This window comes from Gopherus flavomarginatus, chromosome 4 (genome assembly GCF_025201925.1).
Source record: "Gopherus flavomarginatus isolate rGopFla2 chromosome 4, rGopFla2.mat.asm, whole genome shotgun sequence".
Lineage (NCBI taxonomy): Eukaryota > Metazoa > Chordata > Testudines > Testudinidae > Gopherus > Gopherus flavomarginatus.
In genome coordinates this window covers 117,950,391-117,966,919 of record NC_066620.1, presented here as the reverse complement: position 1 = coordinate 117,966,919, position 16,529 = coordinate 117,950,391, and the positions used below count along the sequence as shown (strand labels likewise).

The 16,529-nt window shown below is 40.5% G+C and overlaps 1 protein-coding gene across 5 annotated transcripts in view; it reads left to right on the top strand.

The window, feature by feature from the left end:
* LAMA2 (laminin subunit alpha 2) overlaps positions 1 to 16,529 on the top strand; it is a 515,739-nt gene that overhangs the window by 298,463 nt on the left and 200,747 nt on the right. For all 5 annotated transcript variants that reach the window (XM_050949373.1, XM_050949372.1, XM_050949374.1 and 2 more), the window contains exons 13-14: positions 10,382 to 10,483; positions 11,076 to 11,287. In XM_050949373.1, coding sequence (XP_050805330.1) covers positions 10,382 to 10,483; positions 11,076 to 11,287 — 314 coding nt within the window. The remainder of the gene's footprint in view (positions 1 to 10,381; positions 10,484 to 11,075; positions 11,288 to 16,529) is intronic.

The following is a 16,529-nucleotide window of genomic DNA, read 5'->3' as shown; positions in this document are numbered from 1 at the left end:
GTCGCGGGTGGTTCAGAGTGTATGTCGTCAGCTGCCCCCCACCATGAAAGCAAAGGTGAAATAATTGTTTCTCACCTTTTTTCAGTGTCACCGTATGTCTACAGGATGCTGCTGGCAGACACGGTGCTGCAGCGCTACACAGCAGCATCCCCTTCCCTTCCCTTCCCTTCCCTTGCGGATGGAAGACGGTGCAGTATGACTGATATCCATCATCATCGTCCCATGAGTGCTCCTGGCTGGCCTCGATGAGGTCGGATGGGGCGCCTGGGCAAAAATGGGAATGACTCCTGGTCATTTTCTTAAGTTTCGTCTCCTGGAGATTCACTCCTGCCTGGAATATCATAGCAGCTGGAGGCTGCCCTCCCCTCCCCCTTTTATCTCTGCTTGCAGAGGCAATAAAGTCAGTGTTTCTTATTCATGCATTCTTTATTACTTCATCACACAAATGGGGGGATAACTGCCACGGTAGCCCTGGAGGGATGGGGGAGGAGGGAAGCAATGGGTGGCATTGTTGCAGGGGCACCCTCTAGAATGGCATGCAGCTCATCTCATCTGCGTTATGTCTGGGGCTCTGACCCGGAGCGGCTGTTTGCCTCTCTGGTTCTTTAATAGGCTTGGCTGATATTCTAGGCAGGACTGACTCTCCCTTTAGACAAAACTTAAAGAAAAGAATGACCTGGGCAGTCATTCCCATTTTTGTCCATGCTCCCCCGGCCAACCTCACCGAGGCCAGCCAGGAGCACCCATGACAGCAGCAGACAGTACAGAATGATTGGTAACCGTCATTGTCAACTTGCAAGGCAGCAGACGGTACAGTAGAGCTGGTAACCGTCTTTGCTAACTTGCAAAAGGCAAGGGAATGCTGCTGTGTAGGGCTGCAGTACTGTGTCTGTTAACAATATCCAGTAGACATATGGTGACAGTGAAAAAAGGCTGAACGGGCTCCATGATTGCCATGCTATGGCATCTGCCAGGGTAATCCAGGGAAAAGGGTGTGAAATGATTGTCTGCCGTTGCTTTCACGGAGGAAGGATTGTCTGACGACATTTACCCGAATCACCCACGACACTGTTTTTGCCCCATCATGCATTGGTATCTCAACCCAGAATTCCAATAAGTGAGGGAGACTGCAGGAACTAAGGGATCGCTACGGGAGAGCTACCCATAGTGCAACGCTCTGGAAATCGATGCTAGGCTCGATACATGGACGCACACCACCAAATTAATATGCTTAGTGTGGCCGCGGGCACTCGACTTTATACAATCTGTTTCCAAAAACCGGTTTCTGTAAAATCGGAATAATCCCATAGTGTAGACATACCCTTAGTGTCTGTGTATAGTCACAGCCCTGGTCCAGCACCTGTGACCCCAGCAGCCTGCTAGCAAACACCAACCACACACTAGCTTCCAGCAGCCTTGGTTACTACTTGCAAGGTGACCCCAATGTACTCTCAGTCCTGGATTTTCCCTCCAAACATACCTTTTACACTGTCTAGCTCTCTCCTGAACAATTCAGCTATATTAGGTCCATTGCCCCTCTTAGGGGATCAATATACAAAAGTCTGCTACCGTAAATGGATTTACCCACACTGCTCACAACACTGGATTACTTTTGATCCAAGAATAAAACTAGTATAAAGCATTAGAAGTCAGAAATGGTCACACGAAAACAAAAGATGAAATGGGTCCTAGTACTAAACTTAACAAACTAGACTTGGTTCAAGGTGAAATTCTTACCACAGGTTCCCAGTAACACTGCTTAACCAGTTTCAGGTCAAGATCTGCTGCAAAGTCCATAGGCTGTTTCTTTTGTTTTCTTAGGTGAACAAGAGATGGCTAGGGAGAGATAACTTGAGGTGGTTTTGCCCCTCACTTTTATAGTTCAGTCACCCTTTGAAATGTATTTTCTTGAGAGTTACCCTGAGATAAATTTCCTTTCAGCTGTGAAAATTGAGACATGGGGTCTAATTGTGAAAGAGGTTCCATCCTGTTTGCTAAAATGCAGATTTGCCTTGTTTCCCTCTTGCTGTTTCAAGGACCTTGTTTATTATTTATATGTAAATGAGGTAAACACACATTTCTTTGTTTAAGTTCTGCTTGACCAGTCCTGCCTAATCGGGGCTATGTGGATTTGAAGTGTGCTACCAACAAAATTCAGGGGAATTCATAACTTTATATATATGTTGCATTTCTCCATATTATTGACTGGTGAATTATTAGTTTTCAAAATATATCTAACAAGGCATATTTTGTACAAAGATTATTACAATAGTGTGAATATAGAATCATAGAACTGGAAGGGACCTCAAGAGGTCATCTAGTCCAATCCCCTGCACTCAAGGCAGGACTACGTATTATCTAGACCACCCTGACAGGTGTTTGTCCAACCTGCTCTTACAAATCCCCAATGATGGAGATTCCACAACCTTTGCTGCAGTTTAAGCCCATTGCTGCTTGTCCTGTCCTCAGAGGTTAAGAAGAACAATTTTTCTCCCTCCTCTTTGTAGCAACCTTTTACGTACTTGAGAACTGTTATCATGTCCCCTCTCAGTCTTCTCTTCGCCAGACTAAACAAACCCATTTTTTTCAATCTTCTCTCAGGTCATGTTTTCTAGATCTTTAATCATTTTTGTTGGTCTTCTCTGGACTTTCTCCAATTTGTCCACATCTTTCCTGAAATGCGGCACCCAGAACTGGACACAGTACTCCAGCTGAGGCCTAATCAGCACAGAGTAGAGCGGAAAAATTACTTCTTGTGTCTTGCTTACAATACTCCTGCTAATCCATCCCAGAATGATGTTTGCTTTTTTTGCCACAGCATTACACTGTTGACTCATATTTAGCTTGTGATCCACTATGACCCCCAGATCCCTTTCTATAGTACTCCTTCCTAGGCAGTCATTTCCCATATTGTGTGTGTGCAACTGATTGTTCCTTCCTAAGTGAAGTACTTTGCATTTGTCCTTATTGAATTTTATACTATTTACTTTGGATCATTTCTCCAGTTTGTCCAGATCATTTAAAATTTTAATCCCATCCTCCAAAGCACTTGCAACCCCTCTCAGCCTGGTATCATATGCAAAGTTTATAAGTGTACTTTATGCCATTATCTAAATCATTGATGAAGATATTGAATAGAACCGGACCCAGAACCGATCCCTGTGGGACTCCACTCATTATACCCTTCCAGCATGACTGTGAACCACTGATAACTACTCTCTGAGAATGATTTTCCAACCAGTTATACACCCACCTTATTGTAACTCCATCTAGGTTACATTTCCCTAGTTTGTTTATGAGAAGGTCCACACGGCTTGTTACCCTGTCAAAGAAAGCTATCAGGTTGTTTGACACGATTTGTTCTTTACAAATCCATGCTGATTGTTGTTTATCACCTTATTATCTTCTAAGTGTTTGTAGATTGATAGCTTAATTATTTGCTTCATTGTCTTTCCAGGTACAGAAGTTAAGCTGACTGGTCTATAGGGGTGCATTTGGTCACAGCTTTCAATCACTGGCCTTTTGATAGAGGGGGGACTGCGCTGAAATTGTCTTGTCCCCTTGACATTCCTACACACCACCTCAAAAATCCTATAAAACAGTTTGGAGTCGTAGTCCATATTTACCAACGAGGGCCCTCCTCCCCCATCCATTATATTTATCTTCAGGTTTGGTAGTGTTTTCATTAGTTGTATCATGTATAGTAAAGCTTCACATTAAAGTGCACAAATATCACAGGAAAATTGGAGTTACCAAGCTGGCTCCAACCAGTGGTCTATCTCAGGTCCATTGAACAGGTTTTCTGATTAAATAATAGCCCAAATCCTGCTTTCCATCTGTATTTCATAATTAGGCAAAACGCCTATTGACTACAATGGCATTGATGGAAGTTTATCTAATGATTAAAATACCAGACAGAAAATAAAAATATCACTTAGAATGTTATTCCATGAAATGTTAAAATATTTTATCTTTAATAGTCACTCTTAAAATCATTGTTGCCTTAGCTAACTAAAATGTGTCATGTCAGTATTTGCAGTATTCCCTATATTATTAAAGGCAAAATTGTGGGATCCAGAGTTGCCCTACTTTGTGTTCAGGCTTGTATACGTTCAGATAATTTTGAATAACATTAGATTAAAAAAGTTTATTATTTTACTGAGATATTTCCTTTTCACTTGCTCTGGCTTGAAGGTGTAGTTAGAAATAGTAGGGCTCTCCTCCTAAAACTCCAGGTCAATAACAAAGTATTCTCAGCTAAAAAAAAAAGTACCAAAAGGATAAAAATATATCAAAGATATGGACAGAAGAGAAAACTGAGATGAGTATAAACTTAAAACACTAGTTCCATCGGTCATAAATATGGAAGATAGGACACGTCTATTTAAAGTTTTTTAGTTTATGGATCAAAATTCAGTGTCACTCATTTTTTCATGAATGAGTGCTACTAAATAACTACAGATTTCAGAGTGGGAGCTGTGTTAGTCTGTATCAGCAAAAACAATGAGGAGTCCCTGTGGCACCTTAGAGACTAACAAATTTATCTGGGCATAAACTTTCATGGCCTAGAGCCCACTTCATCAGATTTCTACAGCATTTCTTAACACATGCTTTCAGAGTGAGCTTGTCTGAAACATTAAACAGCCAAACAAAAAGTATTTTTCAGTTGCAATATAACTTAGGGCATGATTCTGCAACCTGCTGAGCAATTCCTGGGAGTGCTGAGCACTCTGTTTATCTTGAATTAAGTGCGATTTTAGTGAGCTTGCAGGATGGAGCCTTAACTCATCATCTGGCACAGACAGAAGAGGAAAGATTATAGCGTTCTTTTGTAGAAAAGTTTTCTCCTTGCTTAATCATTCTCTTCTCTATTCCCCTTTCTTATTCTTCTCAGAATTTTTTTTTCCAGAAGATACTTTGTGATCTCACAGCTATACTACCTTTGGCATTACCATATATATGTGAAAATCTGTCTGCCTCATTAAATCCCTAATGCAGTGTGTTGTATATGTACCATATTATTACTGGTGACATCAGGTTATATTGCTCAATAATTGTAAAGTTACTTGTAAATATGTTGTTTCTTCCCCTCCAGGCTAATTAAGACAAGTGCACATGGAAAAGAGATTCTTGTGTTTTTGTTTTATTTTAATTGGCTGAACTTGATACTCATGATAACGAAAGACTTGCAGTACTAGCTTACCTTTAGGCTTAGTGTGGACTGGTGCTGTGCAGTCTTTTTCTACAGATCTAAGGTACCACACCTGAATGCTGACTAGCTTCATGTCTCTTATTTCTGTCCTTGAATCGCTCTTCAGCAAAGACTAGAAATCGTGTCAAATCATACTAACCTGTAATATGTGCTATTGATATGTATATAGTACCCAATACTTTACAACATTTGGAAGATATAAGGAGAGAAATAAGGATGCTTCTTTTTACCTCTGTTGATATACATGGAAATATATATAAGAGCTTTTTTGCAGGGATATAGTGGGAATAGTGAAAATGTTGCTAAAGTACTTGTTCTAACCATGGCTTCTAACTTGTTGGGATCCCCATGGTTCTATTCTGTTATCCCTTCTGTTTGGTATATATGTAGAGTGTTGTTGCTGAGGGAGAAAATGAGATGATACAGTATGCAGTGCCAGGAATATGTGGATGGCACTTGGTTGTACATCTTATGTTGAATCTGGCTTCTCTAGTCTTCTCTGTTAACAGTGTGTAACAGAGAACATATGAATGGCCATACGGGGTCAGACCCAAGATCCATCTAGCCCAGTATCCAGTCTTCCGATGCCCCAAAGGGAATGAACAAAACGGGTGATCATCATGTGATACATCCCCTATCACTCATTCTCAGCCTCTGGCAAACAGAGGCTAGGGACACCATAGATAGGGTTCTGTTTATGCCAGATAAGATAGAAGCCATTCTGCTGTGTAGGGAGAAATGGAGAAGTCTTGCTCCATCATTTGTTGTATCTGCATTCTCTGATGTGCCCCAGTTAATCAAAATTCTTAACTTTAAGTGCGGGAGTAGTTCCGCTGATGCTTACATGGTTTTCTAGATCATGGCCATAGTTGCAGCAATTTGTCATGCCTATTGTCATCTAGGTTTCCCCAGGAAGCAGTGGCCCTTCCACTCAGATGCAGACTTTGCTACACGAGCTGGTCAGAAAATTTTGAAATTTCATGAAAAATGGTGATAAGAGTTCTGTGGGGAAAAAAATACCAAAAAATTCTTACCAATTTTTTAAGCAACAGTGCTTGCCTCAGTGATCCGTGCGTTTGTCACCATCAAGATAGACTATGAAATTGTGCTGTAGTTGGTGTTAAAAAGAACTCAGAAGATGATCCTTGAAAGAGGACTTAGATTCTTCAGATGATGCAGAGTGCAGCAGTTGTGCTGAATGTTGGGTTGGGTTTATATGAGTATTTTTCACTAGTGCTCCATGCCATGCTTAGTTTGTACCTGGTTGAAAGCACTTGCAGGTACCCAGAAAATAAAATTTCCACAGCTCAAGCTGGGTCTTGGAGGGGCACACATTTCAGCCCTGCCTGAGGGGTGGACAGGGTGTGTGTGTGGAATTTTTTCTGATTGGCTATTTTCACCAATTCCCTTCCCTCAGGAGCCAAACTTCAGGAGGGGAGGAAGGAGCTCCAACAGTTGCTGGAGGAGCAGAGGTGATGCACGGGTGGGGGCTGGAGCAGGGTCAAAAGAGATGTGGGGTCAGAATTTATAGGGGACATGGGTCAGAACTGATGTCGAGCCGGGGAGCAGAACAGATGTGGGGGTAAAATTGATAGGGGGTGGCTGGACAGCAGGTGTGATATTGCTCTCATTTCTGCAGAAAATGATAGAGCCCTCCCATTTCTTTCAGACAACTTTAAGTGCTGGCTCTATGCTCTTCTCAATCTTCCTGTTCACTTCCATATGCAATTTAAAAAGTGTTGGTTACAAAATATTTAGAATCCCTAATGGTCTAGGATCCAAATTTGTGAGAAATTCCCTACCATCCTGTGTCCCGCTGCAGAAGTTAAGATCTGATGTGTTTCTCCTCCTGACTGGATCTGGAACTTAATTGTTTAAGACCAGTGATAAGTCATTCTCGGTTGAGAGTAATCAATAGGACGATGGGAGCAGGTGTGGCCTAGCCAAAGCTATACATGTAAAGGGCTCATGAGAGCAGAGAAAGCCCATAACAGAGGGAGTGTGAGAGAGCATAGCAACTGAGTTAGTTGCCAAGGTAAGAAGAGTTTAACTGTAGGGAGAGGGGTCCGAAGGATTTAACAATTAGAAAGGCTCCAAATTCCCAAGAAAAGTAACTGATGGAATAAAGAGATCCCAATACATTTCACAAACATCTGAACTTAGGCTGAATAAAAAAGCAGATCGAACACCAGTATCAGAGGGGGGCTACCCGATTTATTGCACTGAGTGCAATGTGTATGATTACCTGCTTCACAGGCAGATGGCGTATGTGTGCATGCAATTCAAAGCCCTCAAAGACAGAATATGGGCTCTGAAGGCAAAGGGAGACAGAGAGGACATAGAGCAGTCCCACCTCTTGTCCAACAGCCCTGTACTATTAAGGAGGATGAAAGTCTGGGGCTGGAGACCATTAAGCTGGAGTGGAGGGAAATGATCCCATAGTTGGGAAGCATCTTCTAGATAATGTCATGGTATCCTGAGGATATCCCTGTTGGGGAGAGGGCGGGGGGAGATGGGATTCTAATTATTAGGAAGACACAGGCAATAGCAGTGGAGGAGTCAATTTTTAGAAATACAGATAGCTGAGTTTGTGATGATCAGGAGAACCACATGGTAAATTGCTTGCCAGGTAAGAAGGTAGCAGAACTGCCCTGTTCTGTACACTTCCCCGTGAGGCCCTAGTATGGGCCATGGTCAGAGAGACGGTCAGAGAGAGGATACTGGGCTAGATGGACCTGGTCATACTCAGTATGGGAATTCTTATGTTCTTATGAGGCATATTTGTTTATGCAGCACAGCGATGGCAGGACTACAGTTCATGAATTTAAACTGATAGCCTCAAAGTGACTATTTTATGTCATGAAATTTTAAATGTGTTATTAAATTGCCCAGATGCTATGATGGTAGTTCATGAAGATCGTTGATATCAGACAAAGACGAGACCACACATTCGTTTTTACCCATGACTTAAATTGTAACTAAATCTAGGTTGCAACAGAGGAAGGCTAGTACATTCAAAAACAATGGCAAATGTAAGCGATAACTTCTAGCATGTTGTGAGACTTCAGTTGTATTGTTAACCACTTCAGTATTACATAGAATACCAGGTAAAATACACTTCCAGAGCTGACCAAAGTACCTTGTAAGTGCCACTTTGAAACATTAGAGAGACATGGTGGATGAGATAATATCTTTTATTGGACCAACTTCTGTTGGTGAGAGAGACAACATTAGTTGGTCCAATAAAAGATGTTATCTCACCCACATTTTCTGTCTAGTATCCTGGGACCAAAGTGCAGCTACAACAACAGTACATACAACTTTGAAACACTGCCGTTCCTGTGCTACCATTATGGTGGCATTTAAAGAAACTCTTCTAACTCTTCTTAGCTGTGGTGGCACTATGTGTAGAAGGGGTGACCACTGAAAATTTATATTGCATCCATGTGTTCATTATCTGTGCTAGCTAAAAAGGGATGGGTCAACTAGAGAAAATAAACTGACCTCATTCAGACCCTTTCTGAAATTAACTAGACAAAATAAGAACTGATCTGATTTAGATCTTTTCTGAGGTTGAAAAAAGCTTGACTATATTTGCTTTCCTATTGCTTTTCATTCTCCTAAATCCCTTCAGGCTCAGTCAGGACTAGAAGCAGAAGTGCCAAAGCATTGCATTAGAGTTGCATTAGGGTTTTTTTAGGTGTTTTTGGTGTCACCAGAGGCTGGAGGTAGTTTTGTAGACCCGACTGGTCTGGATGACATTTGGCTACACATCCAAACTTTTGGTTGCTAATGAATCCTGGGAGCCTTTTGTAGTTTTCACATGGCTACTAACTATACAGCCTGAATCCACAGATTTTTATACTTCCATATGTGATCTAAAATGGGCTGAGGCTGCATCTTAAATAAGGAGATTGATTTCCCCCGCCCCCTTTTTTAAAATACAGTGCACAGGAAATTTGCTTTCTGTTACATGTGTGCAAACACGCTGTGTAAAACATCCAGTATGATGAATGATAGAATACAGCATATTGTTCCCTTGGATCAGCCTTGTGAATAACCACACTGTTCTCTTTCCTGCAGAATACTCACAAGACTGCTCTGTGGTCAGCTACATGGATTGGAAGGGCAGGGAGTTTGCTGTTTTAGGTTGTTCATCTCAGAGGAGGTGTTACACTGGAATACAAAACAGAGATTTTTTTCATATTTTTTTTTTAAAAATTGTTGGGTGTTTTTTTACAGTGTTTTGGTGCAATAAGCAAAGAAAAACTGCTGTATTTGCAGTGAATTCAGTCATTCATGATGGTAGTTTTGATTCCTGTCCTAAAAATGATCTATACGCGTTGTGATTTTTCTCCGGAAGGTTATTGTCAGGGCCCTGAATTTGGGTGCAAAAACAGACTAGGAAAAATACACTGAAATGACATGATATGACCTGAGGTTATTAGCCTCTTATTATGGAGAATGACTCAGGCTGAGATAAAGAACCATAGCATTCCTTTGTTTGACTGCATGAGGACAGATTATTACATTCCTCTATTTTAGGTTACAATTGATATGAAGCAAAACTCTTTTTCCTTTATAACAGTTTGCCTTATGGGTATATTTTGCATCAGAATAGGAGCTGCTGTATCCATTATTAATTATTATTATTGTTGCTTATTATTTGTATTATGGTAGTGCCTAGCAGTTCTAGTCCTGGATCAAGGGGATCCTATTATGTGAGGTGTTGTACAAAAGGCTGGTTGGTTGATTCTTAAGGAGGCAAGGACCAGATGTGGGCTAAAGTGGCTGAAAGACATTCAAAACCTATCTTTGAAACAGCTATTAACCTTTTACGGTGCAGTGTGAAGGGAGATGTATTTGCACAGATTTCAAAGCTGTTTCTGAAGAACTGCTGCTGCTTGGTTTTACTGTATTTGGGGTGATTTGCAACCTTTGCCTGGCACTGGGGAAAATATTAGTAGGTGAGAGTGAGTCCACTCATGCTTGGGGCTGGGAGGGAATGGCTCATGAGAACTTCCCGCTTGAGGCACTAGATCATCCACATCTCCTTTCACAACACTGGAAGTCCGTTTCCTGGAAATATTGTCATAGGAAAAGAGTAACCCAGGATGGTTAAAGACACGTTTCCTATCATGTAATAAGCATTTTTCTGCTTTATTGTAGATAACAGCTGCTGGAGGGCATCTGAAATTTACCATCTCCTATGAGCTCACAGGGCAGGAAGAAGCTGTTCAAACAATACTGGAGTCTGATATCATCATAGAGGTAAAGTATTTCCATTTCCAGCAACAGACTTTTGTCCATCTCTTCTGTGAACACTGAAGGCTAATAGCATTCAAAAGTGAGCAGGCGAAACTGACATGTACAGGTGTGTCTGCAGCCAATTTACAGCAATAAATAAGGATCAGAGCTTAATGACCTAAAACTAGGTAGGCAAGAGTAAGTACTTAGAAAATATTGTAGAACATTTGTAATAATGAGCAAGAAAAATGAAGAAATATAAAACATTTTTTGATTGAAATAGCATTTGCAGACACTTTAAACCAGTATCACACTCTGAACATCTGGGCTATATAGTATCATGTATACTGTGCTTCAGTGGGTTATCTGGATTTTCTCATACCTATGCAAAGCCATGCCACTGGGTTCCAATTGGGTTACCTGGATTTTGCATGCACGACTTTCTGCAACATAGTTCATATCAGGAACATTGGAAAATCCAGTGCATTCCTGATATAGACTGTTCTTATAAAATATGTTTTACAGTTCTTCTTTATACCAAATATCTACAATGATACAGCATCTTTTCTACCCTTTTTAATATTTAATTATATCCCTAACACATTGATCTCTCTAGGGAGCTGGCTTAAGAATCAGCACTTCAAAGGAGGGCATTCACCTGCAGCCATTTGAAGAACACACTGAAGACGTTGTGCTGAAACCGGACTTATTTACTGTGCACGGCACTGACTCCCCAGTCAGCAAAAGGGAATTCATGACTGTGCTGGCAAATATAAAGAGGCTCCTCATAAGAGCCACATTCAGCTATGGGATCGCTGCCATCTACAGGTAGATGTGGGAACTGCATTTATGACAATGTTCTGCAGGCCCTCTGATGAATGCTTTTATTTTCTCTTTGTGCAGGGCTGAGGTTGGTGTACTTTAGAAGGATGCTTATTGTTATTTTTCCTCAATTAAATCTTTAACATTTATTTAAGTCTTAAAATTTTCAAATAGTCTGCATTTTTCCCATTCTGACTCTATTTTTTGGCTTCTACTGTCAAACCCACAACAAAGTGAAATCATGTGGACTATTAGAGAGAATCACAATTCTATAAATATATCTGTTTTGAAGCACTGAAATTCCCTTGTATATGATAAGTGATTCTGATGGCTCATAGTGCTGAGATGCCTTGGATATGAGAGGAAGATCTTAATTTTTGTTTCCTCATTTAAAGAATAGACTATGCCAGGATGTTCAGACCATGCATCAGAGAGGTGTCTTTTAGCACTCAACATGAATAAAAACCAAATTGACAAAATGTAGCTAGAGGGATTTTTTAAAAAAAATTGGCATTGTATCTACAACTAGGTAATCCCAAACCTTTCCCCCTGATTTATGTCAGATTATTCTACTGTCTGGTCTTCTTAAAATCAATGGTTTCATTTGAAGTCTTCTGAACTCTTTCTATAAAATGAATGATGTGTGCACTGAGGAACTTTATATGAGCTGGCACAGCAGCAATCCCATCTAGGTGGCTGCAGTGTGCAGTCTACAATACCTATAAAACTCTGTGTTTCAATCTATAAATCTAGCATTGGATTTGAAATTTCTGTTAGTGCATTAGTGGACACTGCAGGTGGGCCAAAAGTCAGCCTGGTTCCTGGTACTGTAGATTTATCCTTTGTTATTATACTATTGCTCAGGGACTTGAATCATGTTTGTAAAACTTGGTACTGGAATTAATTCCAATTTATGTTGCATTGTGGTTTTCCACTCATGGAGTATAATATCTGAAGTGTAGACTAACCCACAGACCAGTCACTTCAGTGATCTAAACCAACCGGAGGTAGAGGAAGCTGACTTCACTCCTGTGATTATTTGCCTTGAAAGAAATATTATATGGAAGAGGAGAGTAATCGAAATCTCTGTGTTGCCCTGTTCCACTAGAACACATTCCTAGATATAGTACATGGAAGCATCTGCTAACATTTCCAATACTTTCCAATTTCACACTTTTGCTTAGGGAGCTCGAAACATAATCATTTTAAGTGGTATCTAGCTGAAACATGGCAAATAATTTGAAAGCAAATAAATACCGATTTTGCAACTGTGCAGAGTGTCTTAAATCACTAAAGCCATTTTTAAATTCCAAGTCGGTTAAACAAAGATTCCAACCTGTAGATGTTGAAATGCAGGTCATGGCAAGCATACAGCATACAGCTTGCTGACATCAACTTTTGTACAGATGTCCAGGGATATTTGTCCCTGTAACATTTGCTTCTTTAATCTCTTCCTTCCCTTTCTCCTACTTTGTTACTTAAAAAACTTTTCTGTGTCTTGCTCCTTTAAACTTGAGAACAAGTTAAGCTGCAAAATTTGGTTCTAGATCTAAATTTTCTTCAACTTAGTGTTTGGATCTGGCATTTTAGTTTGACCCATTGTGGAGGAGAGAGCGTGCCGCCATGTTTAGCTCCAGATCCAAACTTCAGCAAAGGTCAGGGGATTTCAAATCTGAGTATCTTGGCATGGGCAAGTCTCTATTTAAAACTTTCTCCTACCAACTCCCAAGTACTGTCTAGAGTCCTGCCTGCCAAGTACCAAGTTTCCACTCCCCTTTTGATTCCCTAGTCATCTTCTTGACAGAGAACTCCTTTTAGTATTTAAAGCTAATATGCTGATTCATAAACTGTGCCATGCAGATTAAATATGCTAGCTAAACATTGTGAAAAGATGCATAGACCCCAAGACTCTCAGAAACATGGTAGTATTTTTCTTATAAGCACTTTTTCTCAAAAGCAGATCTCAAAGCACTTTGTAAAAGAAGGCAAATATTATTTTCCCCATCTGTAAAATGGGGCCCACTGTTGAAAGGACTTACCAGGGCATTCCAGAGGCTGCTGGCAGAGCCCAAGACTCCTGATTCCCCGTACAGTGCACTATCCACTAGGTCACACTGCCTCCCCTTTAAAGGAAGCCCCTTTGTTGCTGAGACGGTGCAAAGCATTTTGGGGGCACTTGAAAGTTTCATGGAAAAAGGAACCACTCTGCTGAGAAGTATCCTTAGGGAAGCTCACCAGGAGAACATATGGGTGGGTCAGAATAAAAATCCCTAATAAGTGCTCTGCACGTTTGTGGCAGTCTCCCTCCGGTTGCAATGGGATTATGGTTGGAAATGCAGATCCCATAAAAGCTATGATAAAAAAGTAGCTGTTAGTCATTTAGAAGAGTGTTCTCTCTTTTTTTATTGTCTTTGGCTGAAAATTGACTTTGAGTGACTCTCAGTCCATATCTCTCACCATCTCTGGGGATGTTCTGCCTGCATTCACCACAGACATACTACTCCTAATCAGTGCTGATGGTACAGCCTCCCTTTCACACACAGCAGTGGCTGGTAAATCTGTGATCCATCCATTAGTATTGTTTAAAGTAGCTTTTTGTGTTTGTTTATAATACCACCAGTATCATGCAAAGCCTTTCAAACTCTGAAGATAGTAAACCATGATAACCAAAGAGCAAGTTGAGTGCCATCAGGGTGCTCAGTGCTGTACAATACAGAGGAAGACATGGTGTGAAACCCATGCTCTCACTGAAGTCTACGGGAGATTTGCTACAATTTCACCCAGGACCTCTGTAATTAAGTTGATCTTTTGCTGTCCATTACATCACACATGTATGGCCAATTTCCAGTGAGTGCCTAGGTCTGACTGTGTTATTTTCTGTTAGATTCCATTTCATTCTAATAAAATACTGTAGGCTCTGGGGCTATGTGGTAATACTCTTTACTATCTTGCAAAATACCTGATTCAATTCTCAATTGGCTGAACACTCAATAATAATCTTGCACATTAAAATAAATGTATAATATTCTGTTCTCTCCATAAAAGATTTGGTTAAACATCAACTTTATTTCCCATTTCCTTGGCCCTACAAGTCTTGGGAAAAATCTTGAAGAGTCTGTATGCTTTGTGTCACTCAGCAGTGACTCTTCTGGCTGTTTAAAAACTAGTGTTGATGGGTTCTGAAGGAAGTCAGACTTCCCCAGAAAGCTCAGATAGCCCCAAGACTAGGAGTGTGAAAAAAGAAAGTGTATGTGTGAAAATGTTCCTTGGGGGTGTGACAGAGATGCAGAAGTCCCCTCCATCTGATAAGCATTTGAGGGTTATTAGGTTTCTCCAGTGGGTAAGTTCTACCTCAAAACAGCAGCAGAAATTCAGTAGCTTTAATACCCTATTCTTTTAAATAGAGCAAATATTCAAACTTCCAATGACATCACATCTGCAAGGATTTTCAAGGGTGATTTGATAGTTTGTGTTTGAGAATCTCTCCACAGAGAGAATAAATGAGTTGCATAAAGTCAGACAGAACTGAGAATTGAACCCAGGTGTTATGAGTCCCAGTCAGCCTAAGCCTTAACCAGAAGATCATCCCCACTCCCCTCTATTTTTTATCCTGACAGAAGGATAAAAAAAAAAGCCAAAAAAAATTCAATATTATAATAATTTGAGGATACTTCCAATTAACGTGTAATGACTAATGTGCCCTTGACTAAGCAACAGCATTTGATCTTGAATGTCTTGTGGATTATTTTAAAGCTAGGGATGCAGTTATTACTCTATCTCATGATTAGGAAGTGTCCTCAAATTAACATCTAAATAAAAGCCCATTTAGAGAGGATAAAAACATGAGGAGAAGAGTGAAATGCAGCAGAGGGTTTGAAAGTAATTGTTGCTTTTCTGCCTAAATGGGGAGACTCTGTTAGAGCTGGTGGAATCTTTCAAAGTGATCAAACTTTTAAGTGCATCTGCTGTAGTTAGGCAGAACTGAAAAGCTCCGCTGCGTCATGTTACTTAATCCAGTATTGTTTAGACTCTGTTCCAAGGAAGCCTGTAGTAATAACACTGATTCTTCACTGTTAATATTTGCCATTTCAGATAATGTAAATGTGGTGAAGACTGAGATGGGCACTGGAGAGCAGTTCTAGAAACCCTGACCAAGACAATGTATTACTTTCAATCTGAAATAGACTCCTCACTAAAATAGAGGGGAAAAGGATGGGAAAGGCAAAGCAGTGGGGTCCCCTAAGTATACATAATTAGCTAAAAGACAAATAAACAATGCTCAGGTCAGTACCTCATGTTCCTTACGCAGCTGATGTGATTCAGATGCTTGCCATAGCAGGCAGTAAACTATGCTGATACTGTCTGAAATGTCTCCTTCCTTTTTAATCTTATTTGTATTTAGAAGTCAGCAGTTGTCTGCTGACAGTAACAGTCAGCTTAAATATTTGGTCTAGATGGTGAATCTCAGATTGTTCATGTATCTCCAGGATCCAGTGCTCTATTACTGCCAGCATTATGTATTTTAATGAATGTAGAATGGCACTGAGGAATAGAAATTACAACAATGAAGTGGAAAAAATGCACTGTAGCTTTCTTCAATGAGTAAGCATTTAACACTAAAAACTGTTAAACACATTAAAATCCCATTTAGCAAACAGCAGAACCTAATGAAAACTGGAAGTATTCAGTGAATACAAGTATGGAATAATATTAGGTGAAATGTTTCTGTGCAACGGTTTCTCATTGTTCTAAATTATATTACACAGAGCTGGGAGCAGACCAGCTGTAGTCAATAGGCAAATGAGATTCAACATTTCACTGGCAATTTTTGTTTTGTTTATAGGGCTTTAAATCAAAGAATTTAGATTGATTCTGTGCCTTTTTCTAGCTTTTCAGTCATGTTTCTTTACTATCTGAAGGGCTAGGGATTGTTCATGGAAAGTAGATGTAATTGCACAACTGATTTGTAGCAAGGAGCAGGGTGGAATAATGAAGGAGAGAGGGAGCTTGCTGGAGACTCAGGTGTGAACTCAGCTCACCCTCTCTGGGTTTAATTTTATTGCAGGGTTCTAGGTTTTGTCTGAATTGACCCCACTTTGGCATACGTCTCTAGGAGGGGGTGCGGGCTCTAAGGTGGGGCTGGAGATGAGGGATTAGGAGTGCAAGATGGTGCTCCAGGCTGGGACTGAGGGGGATCAGGGCTGGGGCAAGGGGTTGGGGCATGGGAGGGGGTCATAAGTTCAAGTTC